Here is a 20,664-nt window from a genome sequence, read left to right as displayed (position 1 = left end):
GAGACACACAGACGGTAAAATATAGGATAATGATCAGTGGATTTGTCATTTCAAACGTGCAGCAAAACAAACCCGGAGAAACGTATTTTACATTTTGTAAGAATGTAGGCTGAAATACAGATTTTCAATGAGCCTGGGCTGGAAAATAACACTATAGAAATTTGTATTCTGAGCATTTAACCCAAAAATCATTATCTAATGTGGTATGGTTTAAAACTGAAAAGTTAAAAAACATTAAGTTATGCATAAGAACTGCCCAATACATATGAGTGGGGCTGATATGAGTGGGGACCTTTATTTTTGAATAATCCAGCTCAAGTGTTTTTGGTGAACTGTTATGCCATTAAAAACTCACTACGTTTAACAGCTGGTTTATTTAAAATTAAGGATCTTCACAGCCTGATTTAGATAAATGGGCTTCACAGTGGACAAGAAATACTGAATCAAATTCTGTTGTTTTGTGGCATTTCTTTAAAATATGGACATTTATTTGACCATAGTATTTCAATGTGGTTTCAATACTCAACTGCTGCTCCTCACAGCGCTTACATTTAAATGGCCTTTTGATTGTTTTACACGTAAACAACTAAATTAACACTTAGATCTATTTAAAAGACTATATTTTGATTAAATTACATTATCGATGCTGTGAAAGAAACCTTGGAATTTAAAAACAGTCATATCAATATTTTAGCCTTTTATCGATGGCTGAAAAACACTTGCCATGTATATAACCTTTTGACTGATTGCTTTTAGTTTATCACTAAACTAAAAGCACCGTCTGTAATTACTTTTTTTTTGTTGTTCGTTTTCTGGCTTGCGTTCGAGTGGGTTTCCTCCGGGTGCTCCGGTTTCACCCAAAGTCCAAAGACATGCGGTATAGGTCAATTGGGTTGGCTTAATTGTCCATAGTGTATGACTACGAATGAGTATGTATAATTGTTTCCCAGAGATGGGTTGCAGCTGGAAGGGCATCCACTGCGTAAATCGTGTGCTGGATAAGTTGGTGGTTCATTCCACTGGTGCGACTAAGCCAAAATGAAAATGAATGAATGAATATTTTCTGCCCTTCTTAATCAGGCCTATTTTATATACGAATTAATTTCAAAAAGAGGAAGAAAGGGTCCAATAAAATACAATAAAATGATGACTGACTTATAGTGATTCCGAGTTGGTCCTTAAATTACGATGCTTTGGGGAAACAGACTGTTAAATTAAAATCAGTTACAGATTTTTTTTGCTTACGATGCTTGTGGAAAATCCAGTAATACACTAACAAAACATTGGTTCTTGAGGTGAATATGATGACTCTTAGAATTCTGTCAAACATCACAATGTCATCATTGTTATTGTTATTACTGTTTTAAATAAGTAACGACCACTAGCATACTGTGCCTTTAAGGATGAGTGAACTACAGTACAAAACTGTAAGTTTATATGCTTCAAGAACAGTATGAACACATTTACATGAACACCAATATGTGGATTACTCAGGAAAGTTAGCTTTTTAAATAGCCCATTGTGAGGCGGCACGGTGACACAGTGGTTAGCACTCACAGCAAAAAGGTCACTGGTTCGAGTCCCAGCTGGGCCAATTGGCATTTCTGTGTGGAGTTTGCATGTTCTCCCCATGTTCGCATGGGCTTCCGCCGGGTGATCCAGTTCCCCTTGGTGAAAAGACATGCGCTATAGGTGAGTTGAATTAACGAAATTGGCCGTAGTGTATGAATATGAGTGTGTGTGTGTGTGTGTGTGTGTGTGTGTGTGTGTGTGTGTGTGTGTGTGTGTGTGTGTGTGTGTGTGTGTGTGTGTGTGTGTGTGTGAGAATGTGAAAGTGTATGGGTGTTTCCCAATATTGCGTTGCAGCTGGAAAGACATCCGCTGTGTAAAACATTTGGTGGAAAAAGGACTAAGCTGAAGGAAAATGAATGAATGAATAACCTATGAAACAAGTTTTTATATCCAAACAAAGAACTTCCCAATGTACTGTAACTAAGTCAAAATTACAAGACTTTCAAAACAAATCTGCTTATTTTTTAGGTTGTGACGTCAGAATGTAATAATTTGCGTATCTAACTCTAAGTATTTCATTTGTTTTGCCGGCTGTCATGTTAAATAAATCATTAAAAACTGAAGAACAATATTGCGATGAGTCAGTGGAAATTTACGACTCATACTGTATATTATCTTGTCATGCAATTTCAGACGCAGCTTTTTGCTTGTATCTATTTCAGCTACACAAGATGAGAATGCATATTTACAAATTGTTGGGTCAGGAAAGCATCTGAGTTTAAAGTATATTTTTTTTCTACTTGAATGCAAAACTTTTAGCTTTGTTTGGATGTGCTTAAATCTCCAATAAGAACTGTCACACATGCGCACTTTAATAAGCCAACAGAAAGAAGTGTAATGCAGCTACATGCTAAGCGGAAAACATGTTAACATGTATACATGGCCTTGCTGGCATAATTGGGTTAAAACATGTATTTAATTGTTGTGTACTGTAGCTTTTCAATTGAGAAATATTTTGTTTATAAAGTCATGAAGATGTAATTGTGTATGTTGTTTCTTAAATTGCCATATTAATGTAAATACTTCTTATGTTAAAATTCATTTACTACCAATTTAACCTTGTTGTAAAGTAAAACCACTGCAACTTTAAGAAGTAGCAATGCGCAGCCTGTAGAAACACTTAGAATTCTTTGCACTAAGTATAATTTCTGGTGGATGTATTGATAATGTGTGCCTGACATGTTATTGACAGGACTGTCAAATGAAGACCCAAGCACTGTACCAGCATGCAACCATGAAAAGACCAATGCCCTCACAAATGGCTTATAAGAGCAAAGCACTTAATCCAAGTCACACAGCTGGTCCAGACCCCCCTTCAGTCTCAGCTTAACACTTGCTATTCTCTCTGAGTGCCTTAGATACACACCATACGGTCAAAAACAGACTCCATTACACCTCCAAAGTGACAACCAATAGACTAATAGACCAATAGGCACACCATAAAGATGAATTGCAAATTATGTTTCCTTCCCAGCTAAAATCACCATGCTGGTCACCATAAACAATGCAGGAAAGCTGTATCTAACATAAGATGATGACAAGAAATGAGGGGTTTAAAAAAAGGCTGAACTTAGTGTGTAACCACAACACTTTACAATAATATGCAATTTGTTAATGGTTGATTTGGCATCTGACTTATGTGTAATTATGCAGAAGTTACTGTTCTTATTATTATAATAATACATGTATAAAATCTAAAAAAGGGCACTGTTAAATAAAAGGTCATTCTACATGTAATGCATGGAATCTTATTTTCAAAGTGTTATTGCTCCCCAAAACAATGAATTAATATTTGGTAAATACAAATAAATATGAATAAAATAAAATATAAATATATACATGATGAAAAAATGAAAAATGTTAGATATTTTTCATGTTTTTAACAAACTGACAAACTAAAGCAATTTATTATCACAACATTAACTTTATTAAGGTTAATTAATAAAATTCCAATTGTTCCTTTCATGTGAATGTTAATCACAGTGGCCAATCTTTACATAAGCCACTTTTGATTTTAGCAGTTACCATGTTTGGGAGGGTCACATTAAAATCAGTTGTGACGCTTATATGGAACATGTGTGAAACACATATAACATGAAAAAAAAAATGTTCACACGTTCCCTGTTTTAAATTAAAAATGTTTTTAAAACACATTTTACACTTCACATCAGTAAAATATGGGCTTCTCATATGATTTTTAAGCTCATGCATGGTTATTTTAGAAATTTAAATGTACAAATAAATCATTAAAAAAAGTTGTGTTAATTGGTAGATTATGCTAAAAGTTAAACTATTAGCAAATGCTAAAAGATGAAACCATATTGTAAAATGCTAGCATAAATACTGCTGTACATACTGTAATATTAAACAGCACTCATTTAAAGGAACACTCCACTTTTGTTTGAAAATAGGCTCCTTTTACAACTCCCCTACAACTGAACGGTTGAGTTTTAACATTTTTGAATCATTCTCCAGATCAAAAATAATCATATAACACAGTTCTGTTACCTTGGTGGGGACAATTTTCAGGGGCTGCATAATATCATTGTACCTGCTGCAGCCATGGTACGGCAGCAAACATCCTTTATTATTATGCCAGTTCCTCCTTAGCCATATTGACCTAGACCTTTTATTTTCTGTCTGTCTTGACACAATGTAACTACAGCAGAGTCAAGCTTTAAATGGGAAAATTATCAAAACTCTTTTACATTTGTTTTTTTTGAGCTGGACGCTAATGGTCTAATCTGATTCAATGGTTGATCCTAAGCGAAGCTCCCACCAGACCCAAAGATCTGTTTAATGGATTCACAAATTGTAATCCAAAAAACATTCCTTTAAAAGCCCAACTAACAACTTACCAATGAAGAAAGCATATCTTCCCCCAAAATAATCTTCAACTTGAGAGCCACATTTCCTCTCCAGCACCTATTATCACTTGTGAAAGTCTTGCAACCTCTCTGCCTCTTACCTGTACCTCATGCCAGTCTGGAAGGAGATGGACTCCTGCAGGGACACTCCATTGGACCTCAGAAAGTCCTCCAGGTTTTTGAGTTGGGCGGCTGCCCGCACCTCACGCAGGCTCCGAATCTCCCCCATCTCCCCCCCACCCTGCCTCAGAGGGTACAGGCCCTGGTCGGACAGGTATCGGTCGATGTCGCTCCGCATGCTCTCGCTGAAGGACAGGGAAAGCAACTTACTGCTGCTAATGCTGCTGCTTCTCCGCACGCTGTTTCCCGGCGGGCCATTTTTTGGTACCTGTTCAGATGGGACACTGTGTTGGCGGCTGAGGCGGCGGCCGGTGTGCCCGACCCGCAACTCAGTCAGACTGCTTCTATGGGTGGCAAACATGCCCAGCAAGCAGGATACGGGAATCACCAACACACAGAGACAAGTGAAGAGACTGGCATGACTGAGAGCAGTTGCAGGTCATAGATCTGGCTTTAAATAGCGCCCGCCTCTCGTGGCATATCAACACCAGACTCAAACATCCATGCACTGCATTCAGAGCTCACCCGCCCCAGTGGGACTCATATACTATGGTGGAGTTTACTGGTTGATATTGAGAAACCGAATGAAGAAAAGTGTGACTTTTCTGTACTCATGCATGATCAGGGACATTCAGGCATGCGTGGAGAATGTGAAGAGGCCTACAGGAGCCTGATGCCAAATCTATCCAGCATCCAGTTAGTTAAACCAGACTCCTCATGTACTGTATGATGGTCAAAAAATAGACTGCCACTGCCCCCAACAAAGACTACAATCCTAAAAGTAAACATGATGTACTTTTGTCATGGAGTAAGAGGTCACGCAGAGGATGAAATATCAGAAGTGTCTGTATGGATGTTTTTTTTTTTTTCAACTTTGGGCTTTCCTATATAAGTTACAGGATCTTTTTTTTTTTTTTTTATTAACACACGTAATTATTTTTATTTATTTTATATGAAAACTACAGTAAAATTATCTCTTTATTTGATTCTTTTTATGAAGAAATTTTATTTTATTTTTTTTATTTTTACGGATCAGACTACATAATGTAAAAGTAGTAAATGTAAAAAATAGTAGACATTTATACCATGGAAAATATTTATATTTGTATATTCCCATGGATATCTATACCATGACAATGGTATAAATATCTAGTTTCCAAAAATATAACAAATTTTGCTGAAATTTTGTAGTTTTTGTGGTTCCTTTTTAATAAATGTTTTATCTTTCTGTTTCTAAATATGTTTGGTGACTAAAGTATTATTTTAATAAATATTTGTTTAATAATAATTAACAACATTGCAAGAATTAGATGCTTTGCTTCCATTGAGAAACTAGTTCATCCTTTTATCAGCAGCAGGGTGGACTACTGTAACAGCCTCCTCACAGGCCTTCCCAAAAAGACATTCTAACAATTGCAGCTCATCTAGAGCACGTCACTCCTGTCCTTAGGTCTTTACACTGGCTCCCAATTACATTCATAATAGATGTTGAAGTATAATTACTAGTCTATAAATCACTAAAAGGCCTATGACCTCAACACATTATAGATATGCTCACTGAATACAAACCTCACAGATCACTCAGATCATTAGGATCAAGTAGATTAGAAATTCCAAGAATTCGTTCAAAGCAGGGTGTATCCACATTCAGCTACTACAACCCGCACTGTGGGAATCAGCTTTCAGAAAGGATCAGATTTGCTCCAACATTAAGCACATTCAAATCAAGACTTAAAACACATCTGTTTAACTTACCTTTACTGAATAATCACTGTGCTACTTCTGACAGATCACACTATTATGTCTATCTTTTCTTTTTCATTCCTTTAAAACAAGTTAAAACATTTTTATTCTCAGTTGTTTTTATTTTCTTATACTTTTTTCTTCTTTTATTCCTGTATATGTAAAGCACTTTGAATTACTATTGTGTATGAAATGTGCTATAGTATATAAATAACTTTGCCTTGCCTTACCTAAAACTGTTTTGTTCAAATGCACTAAAATATATTCCCTATATTCACTGATAAATGGATAAAAATGTTAAAATGGGGTGTACTCATTTATGCTAAGCACTGTATACACAGTTTAAATAAGTGATTGTATAAATAATTTTTAAATAAAAGTAGTTATTAATTAAAATTCTAATTTAAAAAATATATCAAAAGAAATGCTACCCAGTAATGTATGTGTTCAGTAATGTATTTCTGAACATTGTTATAAATGATCAAATATAATAAACAAGATTAAGTATGAAAAGTTTTGTTTTGCTTTGTTTTTTAAGAATCTCATGGGTTCAAAACTACCATAGCTAAAGAAACATCCATATATTATAGTACTCGCATGATATTTACAAAATTATTTAAAAATGATTTTAGTGGTCTGATCCTGCATATCTGGTGTTTTCACTGACGGTCCAATTGATTTCAGCTCTAAATCTTTAAAAGACAGCAAACAATAGTCAAGAAGGCATGCTAAAAATACTCACTGGTCAAACAATAGCAAACTAACAATGACAAATGACAACAGAAATCCATTTAAAACCAGAAACCCTTTCACAAAGAACTGTATCCTAGAACATATTTTAATAATTCACACAACAAACATCCACAAAACATCATGAATAAGAAATGTCTTTCTACTAGTAATATAACAGACCAGAATATTGACCATAAAACTCGCAAAATTCCATATAGTGTATATGTTTATATACAGCCATTCTTGTTCACATTTAAGAAGCCACATTTCAGTCTAACGAAGTCAGTCCAGAAGAGTAACAAGACTTTACAGTACATCTCACCAAATAAGACACACCAGATCTACAACATGACACCCTCTCCTTATTCTCCAGAGCTTAGTTTGTTTCCATACCTGACAAAAGCTAAAGTGAGAACTAGAAATAGAACAGAATAGACTTTTATTTCCATTCTTGTGATGAGCTGTTTAGCAGCTTACAATATAGTGGTAATATACAGTACGGTTAGTGCAATATATTGTAGTGTATATTAGTTCAACTTTTATATATATCAAATAAATTATTTTATATATATATATATAAAAAAAAGTAAAAGCAAAAATAATTTATGTAAAATTGTATTATCTAAAAAAAATAATAGAACATTTGTGTACAATGCTTCTTCCTCCCTACATTTGTCTGTTCCCTCTGCTCATCTATCGTCTATGGGCAGCACAGCATTTAGCAACTCTGCTCCCCTACTTTGGAACTCACTATCACCTGCCATCAAAAACATTGACTCCATTACTTTATTCAAAATAAGACTCAAAACTCACTTATTTAAGGTGGCTTTTAACACTTAATCGTATCTGTATTATTGTTGTGTCTACTTTTATTTCTCTTGTTGTTTTATTGCTCTGGTTTCATTGTATGGTGTACTTGAGTTGCCAAAAAGGCACCTTTAAATTAAATGTATTATTATTACTATTTGTATTATTTATAAGATATCACTAAATCTTTACATTATTTAAAATAAAATAATAAAAAAGCAAGTACAGAGGCATTCAAAATGATATAAACTTTATATAAATACACTACCGCAATTCATAATACGAGGCAAACCTGCTTTTTTCTACTCTCATCACTAAAACATAATGGTGCAGTAGCTTACAGTGTAGTAGAACAGTATGTGGATCTTTTAAGCCTTGCTTTCTATTTCTGGGACAGGAGTGAGGGTGTGAGCAGGATCATCATGCAACATCCTCAAGCGGGACCCATGTTCAGCTAGAGTACCAGCTTAGTACTTACCCGGTTCCTCGGAGGACGAGTCACGTATGGGTTTTGCACTACACTGCTCATCTGACAGCTTAATGGTGGTCCGCTGACTGAAGAAGACTGCCGTTTTCTTCTTTAAACTCACTGTCTTTCCAGCATCAGCCTCAGCAATTAGTGAACTGAACCATCAACTCCGCCTACTGAAGCATCAGGCACCGCCCACTTTGGCAAAATGTCACAGAGAGAATGTTTTGCGCACCTATCGCAGGGCAAGAATGCTCTGCAAACATGAATTATTCAGGACAGCTTTCGCTCTAAAAGCCTTTGATGTTGTACCACATGAAAGCATACTGAAAGCACCTTTTTCTTGCTTGTTCAGTGTTTTGAATGAGTATAAAATTTAAAAGGACAAGCTATCCAAAGCAGAATGAAGAACAAGAAATAACATGGTAGCAAACATGGAAAATAAAATACAAAATAAATAAATAAGCAATCCTAATTTTTTAATATAACATTTTAATAAAAAGTTAAAGTAATTTAATCATTTAATTTATTTATTTTATTATTATTATTTAGTATTGTTTTAGCAATATTACCATTATAATATTAGTTCAGATTAATCGTATACATATATTTAAACTAAACAATAATATATATTTTATTTAAAGAAATTAACTAAATGAAACAATTTACAAATATAGCATGTTTTTAAAAGGGTATCACTTTATTTTGATAGTCTTTTTTAGCACATTTTAGTGACTATAAGTTACATTGCGACTACAGTATTTACCACCAATTCTATTAGTAGACCATCTTCTTACTGTCTACTTTAGCTGGCACTGCTCCACCAACAGACATTCTCCTTACTAAGAAACATTGCAAGTACATGTCAACTTATACAAACTGTTGGAATATTTTTTTAATTCCATGCGTGTTCAAAAAAAAAAAAAGTTCAGAAAAGATTTTTCTTCAATGTCAAACATATTTGGATACAAATGAATAATTCGATTTACAGAACTCTGTTATCCTCATTGCAATGCACAAGTTACATTCAGGGGTGCACAACTAATTTCATTTCCTGATTCGTGCTTTTATACCTAGTTGATATTTACAGGTGGAGATTAGTGAAATTAGTCACTTGTCAATCATTCTCCAGTCCTCCCTTGGCCGCACCCATACATGCATCCTCTTTTTCTACAATTTCTCTGCACAACATTACAACTTTTCTCAAACAGCACATATTCTATGTTCAGTTTTAAAACATTTCTGCTGACAGGAAGTTTAGCTGCAGAGCTCAATTTAATTTTAGACAATCAAGCCTTTGCATCTCTATCAGCTCCATCTACTTCTGCAAAAATGTTTCATTAATATGCAAACACTATCACACTCAACAGAAATTCAGTTAATAAATCTTCTTTAAGCAATACAAATACAACTGTTTAATGAAAAGAGAAAAAGACAAAATATGTTAAAAAAAATCCTTTTTCCCTAACAAAACCCTTGAACCCCAACCCCAACCTTACAGTCTACTTACACTCCAATGATAATTAGTTGAAATATAATTTAAAATCAATTAAATGTGTTGAAGGGATCATCACAATAAAGTGATACCAAAAGATCAAATCAAATTCACATTTATTCATTCATTTTTATTCGGCTTAGTCCTTGATTTGTCAGGACTCACCACAGAAGAATGAACCGCAAACTTATCCAGCATATTTTTTACACAGCAGATGCCCTTCCACACATGGGCCCTTCCAGCTGCAACACAGTATTGGAATACAACCATACGCTCTCTCACACACACTCATACATACGGCCGGCAGCTAGCTCTCTGCAACTCTCACATGGTCGCCCACTGAAGCTAAGCCGGGCTGCGCCCGGTCAGTACCTGGATGGGAGACCACATGGGAAAGCTAGGTTGCTGCCGGAAGTGGTGTTAGTGAGGCCAGCAGGGGGCGCCTAACCTGCGGTCTGTGTGGGTCCTAATGCCCCAGTATAGTGACGGGGACGCTATACTGCTCAGTGAGCACCGTCTTTCGGATGAGACGTTAAACCGAGGTCCCGACTCTCTGTGGTCGTTAAAAATCCCAGGATGTCCTTCGAAAAGAGTAGTGGTTTAACCCCGGCATCCAGGCCAAATCTGCCCACTGGCCTTTGTCCATCATGGCCTCCTAACCATCCCCATATTCCAATTGGCTTCATCACTGTCTCCTCTCCACCAATCAGCTGGTGTGTGGTGTGCGGTCTGGCGCAAAATGGCTGCCGTCGCGTCATCCAGGTGGATGCTGCACACTGGTGGTGGATGAGGAGATTCCCCCCATTGTGTGTAAAGCGCTTTGAGTGCCCAGAAAAGCGCTATATAAATGTAAGGAATTATTATTATTATTACACTACGACCAAGCACCCGGAGGAAACCCACGCGAACACAGGGAGAACATGCAAACTCCACACAGAAATGCCAACTGACCCAGCCAGTACTCGAACCAGTGACCTTTTTGCTGTGAGGTAACAGTGCTAACCACTGAGCCACCATGTCATCCCCAAATTCACATTCATTTCATAAACTTTAAATAAGGTTCTACAAATAATTCACTGATGCACATGCCACGCAGCTCATAAATAGATGATGTGCTGCAGTGCAAATATCAGTCCTTGTTGTTTTCAAGTGCAGATGTTCTTCTTTATCTAATGATAACAACAAATCCAATACAACAGGGATGCAAACAAGATGCCAAAGAGAGAAAAAGAGCTGATATTATGTAATCGAGTGAAAATCAAACCCAGCACACCATAAATTTGTCCAAACAGTAAATGCTAAGTACTGCTGCCCATTATAATAGGAAACACATTAGCATTTGCAGTACAAGTACAGTAGCTCTTTTGCGCTGTGTTAATTACAGCCCTCCATACCCGAGCAACTTTGCTAACGCCGCAAACATTGCCATTTCCTTCATTTCCCTGTGACTAAAGACTCCAGGCGTGCTTTAAAACAGTAGCATCTATTATTTAGCATACACCATTTGCCTGTGATGTCAGATCCAGTCTAAATATATAACTCATTTCATAGGGCATTGGGAGTCTGTGTTGCTGTGTTTGAGTGAAAGGCTATCAGTAAGTGTGTTTGGTGATTTTTCAAATGACTCAGCAGCGATCAAGATGTTTTTTTTACTACATCTTGGTTTTTATAAACGGAGTGCAGCAGCAAATGTGTCACCATAACAAAGTGAAAACTCATCACCTGTCATTGCGTATTAACATCTCAAGTTATTTTATAATTATGGTACAGGATTTTTTTATGCACATTTTATACATCACTGCACAGAAGGGATAAGTCTAATGGTTAGGTGTTGGTATAAAATGCTCATTTAAAAATTGACTAAAAAATAGTATTACAATATCAAAAATAATATTATGATTTAATCCTAAATGTATTCATACCCTGGACAAATTCTGGCTTAAGTTTACTTTTATTTTTTCTTGTACATTATTATCTTTTGGGAGAAGCCAGTGCCATTTCTGGTCAATACATAAATAAATAATAGAATAAGAGTTGAATATTTAAAGAAACTTTAAGTCAGAATTTGCCTGAGGTATAAATAATTTTTGCTTTGACTGTATGTCATATATATACATGTATATATATATATATATATATATATATATATATATATATATATATATATATATATATATATATATATATATATATATATATATATATATATATATATATATATATATATATATATATATATATATATATATATATATATATACCCGTTGCTTAATTTTTTTTGGATATACGTTTTAGAATTAATGAATGAAACATTGCGTATTTGATTTTGTCTTAACAAATGTAACAATATAATAACAAATATATTTATGTAAAAATAAAAATAAACATTGTAACTCTGACCTCTTTATGTTAAAATATATAAAAGAATAAAAAAGTAATAACACCTAATTATTTATAAAAAATATTTCAAATTATTGATTACAATTTGATAAATCCAAGTGGTTTGAAAGTTGGTGACAAAGTATAACAATTTCAATTGACAACTGATCAGAATTTTGGGGCTGCCCTTTTAATGTTTTATTTTTTGTCAGCAAATTAATCTTGTTCTAAATATGAGAAGAATTTCTATTATACAAACTATTGTTACGCTCAATGACACATGATGGTAAAATGTATGCTATTGTAAAATGAGTCAGAAATTCTCTTTGTATTATAAAATATAAGTAAACAGCACATGTTGTGATGTCCATGAAAAAACACACTTTAAAGCTGAATTACATTTTGATTTTTTCAATGCTTAATATGTTTTTTATCTTTGACCCAGACACTGCCAAGTATTTTTTGAAAATTACCATTCATGCAGTGTGTAACAGCTCTAAGTGAATGAAAATATTCAGCTGAGGATTAAATCTGAAAGTGCACCGTGTTTAATACTATTGATTCTATTTAGTCGACCTAAGAGTCAAAAGAATGATTTGTAATTTGTTCGGATATTTTTCCTGCATGGGACATCACCTAATATGAACTGCCGGATCTGGTAAAACATGAACGTGCCTTTACCTTCAGACACTAGCAGAGTACAAGGGATCATGGCCAGACAGAGAGCTGTGAGAAATAAAGGGTTAAAGTTCATTTTCCAAATAACACAGCAGTATAGCCAATCATGTGCTGTGTTCGTTCTTGTCATTTTTCTGATGATTGATACAATAAACTACCTTGCAGCACAGGATTCACCAACCATTTGTTTTAAAGAAAGGATCAGCAAAGACTACTAATGTATGGGACTTTGTCAGTAACTGTTACACAATTTGTATGGACCAGTTTCTTCTTCCTCCAGATCCTGTGTTTCTCCTTCACAACGTGAAGTGTGATTAAAAATGGTTGCCTCGTTTTCTTTTTAGTTTGCAAAATATGTATTGAATAGTGTGCTGTAACTTGTAATCACTCCGTATGGCTTGTAATCATGTATCTGTTATAGATCAGTGCTTGTAATGTTTCTCTTAGGTTTAATCTGTAAGGGCTATTCACATATCCCGTCCAAAACCACGTTAAAAACTTGATGTGGGCTTCTTACTCTACCAATTTAAATGCATTTTGTGCTCGCAATTTCCTGCTGTTTATTGCTCTGGCCACCTTCAGCTGTTTCTCACACGCATGGCGTGATAAATTTTCAAAATAGATCAACTTTTGCTACTGTGTAGATTAATACTGAATGTGTGTCCTTGGTATTACCTGGTGGTTGTGGTTAAGAATAAAGGAATATGCTGGTGTTTAACTGCATTGCTTTAATGCATTTTTGCATTGGGCTCACACATATACTCTGTGCTCTGACTACTCCTTGTTCGTGCTAGGCATTTATCTCCATCTCAAGCTGATCGCAGTCAACCAATAATAACAGACTGGGTCATTGAACCAATCAGGGATAATTAGAAGCAAACAAAGGAGGGGTTTGGGAACAAATGAATCACTGAACAAACCATATAGGAGTCGTTGGGATAATTAGGTAAAAATAAATGCATATTATAAGACAATAAATGTGTTTTTTGACCTTGCATCAATCCAAACCTGTTGTTGGAGACCCCCAAAACCAAAATATGACCTTTTATAATGCATAATAGGGGCTCTTTAAAAACATGTTTGTAAAAAAAGACAAAAAATGGATACGAATCTTTGCAGTGAACAAAACTTTTTGACTCATGTTAGGAAGTATGTAGAGTTCCTGGTTTTACAATCCCATCACCACTGTCCTTGAGTGAGCACTTAAACTCCTGGACACTCCAGAGGGAGCGTCTCTACTGTATAGTTTTATGGATGAAAGCGTTTTATGTAATCTCGTGAAGAGCTGGCTATATTTACACACGAAGAGCAGATGTAAAGTACCTGTAAAACTGCAGCTGCCTCTTTGGACTCCCATAGCGAGCTCTACAGGGATGACAGAAAAAAGGGGGTGGAAAAGTTAGTTTAACTTTATTTAGTGGAGAGAGTGAGAATAATGTAATAATGTGAGCAGAGCACAGATTAACACAAGTTTAGTTACAAGTTATAATAGACATTGTTTAAACATTTTCACTCTTGGTATTATAGCTTACGGTGTTAACTACAGTAGTTACAGTATAATAAAGGTTACCTCACCCAAAAATAAAAATTACCACATAATTTATTCTACCTTATAGTTTTAAACCTTTATGAAGATAAGATATGAAGAAAAGAAGATATTCTGAAGAATGTTTGCTGCTGAGACCCATCAACTTCTATAGTAGGGATAAAAAACTCAACGGGTTCAATCAAGCAACGTTCTTCAAAGTATCTTCTTTTGTATTCTACAGGAGAAAAAACTCAATAAGGTTTTGAACAAGCAAAGAGTGAGTAAATGATGACAGGATTTTTGGGTGAACTACCCCTTTATTATAGAGAAAACAAATTAAGCTAAATAGAAGGAAAAGGTACATTTCTGTCTGTAGACTATCATCTGGGTTTTAAGGGTTTATTCATATTATATTATTATATTATTAGACACATCGGATGAAATTGAAATATCCAGTCTGCTATTTTCTCCTTTCATCCTTTTTCTAAACATTTTTTTACTAAACTGCTTTTAATTCCAGTCGTGTTAATGGGAAACATTCTAACATTGCTATTATACTGCTCTGTGACATTATAGCAATGCAGTTTTTCCTCTATTGTATGTCTGAATGTGTTATTCTCCACATTGTTTTGAATTGTGCTTTACAGCTACGTGTTACAAACAGGACCATCACAAGCATGAGGCTCTGCTTCTAATGTTCTAATTCTAATCAAACTTCAATCAGTACATTTTCTATTCCTGAAACTTTATTATATTTGGAAAACTTCATAATTTTTTTCTCACTCTCAGGTCATCTGAAATGTAGGTGTTTTTTTTAGTAGAACAGTAAGTAGATTTTTAGCTGGGACCTTGAAGAGTCGCACAATGGACTTGTCGGTATTTGTTTAATTTAAAGACAGGTGACCATTGACTTGCATTACACAAATCTTCTTTATTGCTTCATTTAAAAATAAAAAAGTCACCTGTATCTTCAATAGCAAGATTAAATTACCCGTAAATGTTTATTTTTGCAGAATTACCCCTTAACGTTTGTCTTAAATATATTATTTTCATTAGCTCAAGATAACTTATGAATCAAAGTACACTTAGAAAAAAAGTACACACTGTAATTTTAAAAACAAATCGATATTTTTATACAAGAGAGATGTTAAATTATTATGAAAAATTATAATCTAAGACAGGGGTGTCCACACTCGGTCCTGGAAAGCCGGTGTCCTGGAGAGTTTAGCTCCAAACCTAATCAAACACACCTGAAGTTGAAGCTAAAGTCAGCAGGACACTGGCCCTCCAGGACCGACTTTGAACATCCCTGATCTAAGACCAGTTGATTCCCACAAACTGAAAAAGTCAAACTGGTTATGTAGTGGTCATGCAGTACATAATCAGTCAACTGTTCATGTTTTGTTTTGGTAAATGAGGTTTCGCTCACGTGTAAGGGGATCCACTCTGCCGTGTGGAGAGACGAGCAGGGGAATCAGTGTTGGGTTCAGGGTACATGGAGCCGTGAGGGAGGAGAGAGCAGTCGATGGCTCTCACTCAGACTCTCAGCTTCTGGAGAACACACAAAAGAAGCCATATACAACCACCGTTTCAGCAAGTTAATTAACCTCACTATTGTCATGCACAAGATAGCCTGTCAAAAGTCTGCAATGGGCTAGTGATACAGTAAACAGCCAGTAGGCGGCGCCGCTTACTTGTTTGTGCCACAGGAATACTGAAAATCCTCACAACTAAGCTGCATTTATGTGCAGGAGTAGCTGGTTAGGATGTTGCAATCTGAATATGACATACATGTTATTTTATCAAATGTAAACATTAGAGGATTTTTTTATAAATAAAAGAAAGTATAGGGTCATTAATCTGAGAGAAAAACATGTTTGATTCGGCTTCAGTGTGACACACTGATAACTTATTTAGCTACTACGCTAATGCATATTTCAGCATGTGTGACCTGTGCCATAAATAGCAGAGCTTACACGGGTGATAAAGTTATGTATTATGGGATTACAGGTCATGAAAATGCAGATTCTGTGGGATACAACAGTCCTAAATGTTCTCTATTAGCAGAGATCTATGATTGTCAATGCCAATGTAGCACTTAAGCAAAGTAGACATTGTATGAAATACAGTTATAAATGAGTACAGAATATTCACTTTAAATATCAAGAAACATTAAACAAATACAAATTGACTGAAAGTAAATGAATTTATGAATGCAAAATTAATTGAATGCAAAATTAATTGAAAAACAGCTGCATTATGCGTGCATCATTAAAATTTAAACTAAATATTTCATATTTTGTAATAATGTTAATAAGAAATCAACACCGTTGCAATGGCATTACCAAAATATAGAACATTTGGTATGAAATACAGTTATGTTTTTAACATCAATTTAAAAAAACTCAATATAACAAGACAAAAGAATCACATGTAAAAAATGAGTCAATAAGAGTTGGCTTGCTTTTAGCCAAATGCTTCTTCATGTATTGATAAACTTACAGTATACTGTACTTTTTTTTGTTAAAAAAAAATCTATTGCTTTTCTTGAGGAGGAGAGGATCCAAATAATCTAACTTTGTCAGTATTAATCTATCAGGTAAACAAACAAACAAACAAACAAACAAACAAACAAACAAACAAACAAACAAACAAACAAACAAACAAAAAATTAAAACATTAATGGGGAAAAAGTTAAAACATTTGTGGGACACAGTAAAAGTGAATCCTATATACAGTGATGGAAAGAGTACTGAAAAATCATACTTGGGTAAAAGTACCTTAAAGTACCTAAAAATGCAGTGCAAGTAGAGTAAAACTATCTGTTGTAAATGTTACCTAAAGTATGAGTAAAATGTAGAACTTTCAAAAGTACTCAAGAGTGAGTAGTAAGTTTTATGCTGGAGAAAGCTGATGCGTTTGCATGTAATTTGTGTATGTGTGTAAACGTAACATTCTGTAGTGCATTTAGTTATTCCCCAGCAGGCACACAATGTCATAAGATATTATTAATAGGTTAGATTTAGGTTGTGACGTCAGGTGACCAAAATTCAATATCTACCTATCGTCTAAGGATAATCTTACTTTGCTGTCCAATAACAACGTCAAACGACGTTGATATTTGGTTGATTTTAGGTTGTGTTAGAAAGTGACCAAAATCCAACGTTGAGTCAACATCTTAAACCAACATCATATTGATGATAAATACTGGTATTTATTCATCAGGTATGGCAACCAAAATCCAACGTCTGATAGACGTCATACTGATGACGCCCACACAACGTCAAGCTAAAACATCATTATACGGTGATTCTAGGTTGGACATTGGACAATGACGTTAGCCTGACGTTGGGTTCTGACCTAAATCCAATTTTCATTTCCAAACAAAATGCAACATCCCCATGACATTGGGGTACAACGTCAATCTGACGTCATGTTGACGTCTTGTGCCTCCTGGGTCAACATAAAGTAAACATCTGTCATCTTCTCATCAGTGACATGCATCTAAACAGTCTTTGGGTCAATGCAAGTAAAGATTTTGGACATCTTCTATGACATTTTTAATGCTCCCAAACAGTTTGCTGCAATTACAAATCGGCCATGTCTTGAGGTAGTATGATAGGATTTACTGTCTTATGTGCGATTTGATTGGACAGGAATCACAGGACTGATTTTTCTTATGCCCAACAGACAAGAAAAAATAAAGTAGTGACTGCAGATTGAAGCAAAGTAGTGGATTAGAAGTACTGATACAGCACTAAAAATATACTCAAGAGGAAGCAAAAGTACACATTTATAAAACTACTTAGTAAATTACAATTGCTGAGAAAAACTATTTAATTACAGTAGTTTGAGCATTTGTAATTTGTTACTTTACACCACTGATGCTATATTTGTCATTAAATAAATTGCAGACTAGAACATAAACACTCACACAGATTGTTCTATTAATGCACAGTACACAATGACAAGTAGCACCAAACTGTAAGTGTTGTTTCAGTATGACTGAGCTTCAGTAATTATTGAGCAAGCATGACTCTGCTGCTGAAAGCTAGAAGAGTTCCACCTGCTGTCTGCTCTGCTCTCAGCTCACAGCCAACTGGCCCGACTCCAGCCTGGCAGAATTTTACCAGCAGCACATTAGAAACTGCAGAGATAAAACATTCAGGCAAGAGACGTGAGAGAAAGTGTAGGCTCGACACTTTACACCGCTCTGTTTGGCACGTGCTGTACTGATGTTACTGCAGTGCAAAAAGAAAGAGACAGTGAGATGATATACAACAACAGAGGGCATTAGTGCTCGCTAACTTTTTGGCTGCATCGATTACGGATACATTTTCCCTAAAATCTGCATGCCATGAACAATAGAGCATTTTGAGGGATGTAAACAAAAACAATAGTGCTAACAAGTTTCCTGTTTTACATGTTTAATTTCTATAGCTTCAAAAATTCAGAAAAGTCCCACTGAATTAACATTGGACCAAACTTTGTGACCTCATAACTTTGCGCCAGACTGTCATTACAGACCTAAGTTTGGGCTCATTTAATTCAGACTACCAATCTGCCAATTACTGATGAACTTTCAACTTACTAGCCACACCCTAGCAACCACTTACAACACCCTAGCAACTGTCCCATAGACCCATTATAAAAAACTGGCATTGACTTTACATTGGACATATTAACAACATGCTAATCCATACTAGCAATTTACAAATCCATACTGGAAATATGCCAATCTATACTGCAAACATGCTAATTCATATTAAATCAAACACATAAATTAAATATGCTAGTTTATACTAAAACATGCTAGCAACATGCTAATTCATAGAACCATGCTAATGACATGCTAATTTATATTAGCAACTGCCTAGCAACTACTCAAAACACCATACTAACTGCCTAGCAAAACCTAGCAAAACTACCTAGCAACGCCTTAGCAACCACTCAGAACACTCAAGCAACCACCTAGCAACCCCTTAGCAATGGACTAGAACACCTTACTAACCACCTAGTAACACCTTAGCAACCACCTAGCAACACCTTAGCAACCTTTCAGAACACTTTAGCAACCACCTAGCAACGCCATGACAAACACCTAGCAACGCCAAAGCAACCACTTAGCAACCACTCAGAACACCCTAGCAGCCACTTAGCAACACCTTAGCAATGACCTAGCAACACCTTAGTAACCACCTAGTAATGCCTTAGCAAGCACTCAAAACACCCTAGCAACCGCATAGCAACAACTCGCAACCGCCTAGCAACACCTTAGGAACCACCTAGCAACACCTTAACAACCACTCAGAACACCTTAGCAACTGCCTAGCAACATCTAAGCAACCACTCATAACACCCTAGCAACCATTAAGAACTCCCTAGCAACCACTTAGCAACACCTTAACAACCACTCAGAACACCCTAGCTAGAATCATGCCAATCTTTACCAGAAACATGCTAACCTACCTATTTGTAGTTATGACTGTTTCAAACGTCTTTAAAACTACTTCACTTAAAACTTCTTTACTTAAACTTTTAAACTACCTCAAACATTCAGACGAGGCCTTCTCAAGCCACCATAAAGTTTGTCTATGAGCTTTATTTTTTTAGTTACAGTTATGAAATAGTTTGATGACACACAGGAAATATTCAAGGAAAAAATGGTGTGACAACATCAAAATGGTCTATACCAGTGGTTCTCAAACTGTGGTACGTGTTTTAGAAAGCAAAAGAATTAAGAAGCATAAAGAAAAACTTAGCATGGTAAAGCAAAGGAACTTCAATAAAGGAAAGATGCATTGAAGCATTGGCAGTAACTATTATAAAAAAGACTTATTATTAAAATTGTTGATTATACTGTATGTGATAACAATACAGTCTATTACAGGTGTTAGAGACATTATTTGGGATGTTTATCAGAACGGTACATAATTTTGGTATCGACTGTCACCATAATATTTAATAATGAAATATAAACATCAGCACTGTCAGTTCCCAGCATGCTTTGGGTTGGATTGAATTAAGAGCATAAAATGTTAACAATAAAAGTAATCTTACATGTTTCAAGTTAATAGTAAGACTTCTTAAGAGTTTAATCTTCACTTTAGTTTGAAGATTTAGAAAATTTTCATGTAATGCTTTGAGTTTTGAGATTACCACCTTGCAGAAGTACTCATGCGTTGGGTGTTGGCAGTTTAATTAGTAAAAATGCAGTTTGTTGCTTTGCTCAGTGAGCAATGACTGTCCTAAAATTACTTCTGTGATCAACTGT

The 20,664-nt window shown here is 35.3% G+C and overlaps 1 protein-coding gene across 36 annotated transcripts in view; it reads right to left on the bottom strand.

The window, feature by feature from the left end:
• Positions 1-20,664, bottom strand: part of kcnab2b (potassium voltage-gated channel subfamily A regulatory beta subunit 2b) — a 176,255-nt gene that overhangs the window by 79,015 nt on the left and 76,576 nt on the right. For 20 of the 36 annotated variants that reach the window (XR_015522895.1, XR_015522892.1, XR_015522896.1 and 17 more), the window contains 2 exons: positions 15,820-15,941; positions 14,186-14,227 (listed from right to left, as the gene is read on the bottom strand). Coding sequence is in view for 22 of the 36 variants with exons in the window: in XM_087305922.1 (XP_087162048.1) it covers positions 14,186-14,227; positions 15,820-15,887 (110 nt within the window). In the remaining 14 variants the exon portion in view is untranslated. Of the gene's footprint in view, positions 1-4,540; positions 5,102-8,319; positions 8,578-14,185; positions 14,228-15,819; positions 15,942-20,664 lie in introns of those variants that run through there. The other 16 variants (XR_015522897.1, XR_015522899.1, XM_087305926.1 and 13 more) reach the window with 8 other exon arrangements.

Source organism: Danio rerio, chromosome 23, assembly GCF_052040795.2.
Source record: "Danio rerio strain M-AB ecotype USA chromosome 23, GRCz13ab, whole genome shotgun sequence".
In the NCBI taxonomy this organism is placed as follows: domain Eukaryota; kingdom Metazoa; phylum Chordata; class Actinopteri; order Cypriniformes; family Danionidae; genus Danio; species Danio rerio.
Note: the sequence above shows the minus strand (reverse complement) of the source record. Positions and strands in the feature narration are given on the sequence as shown.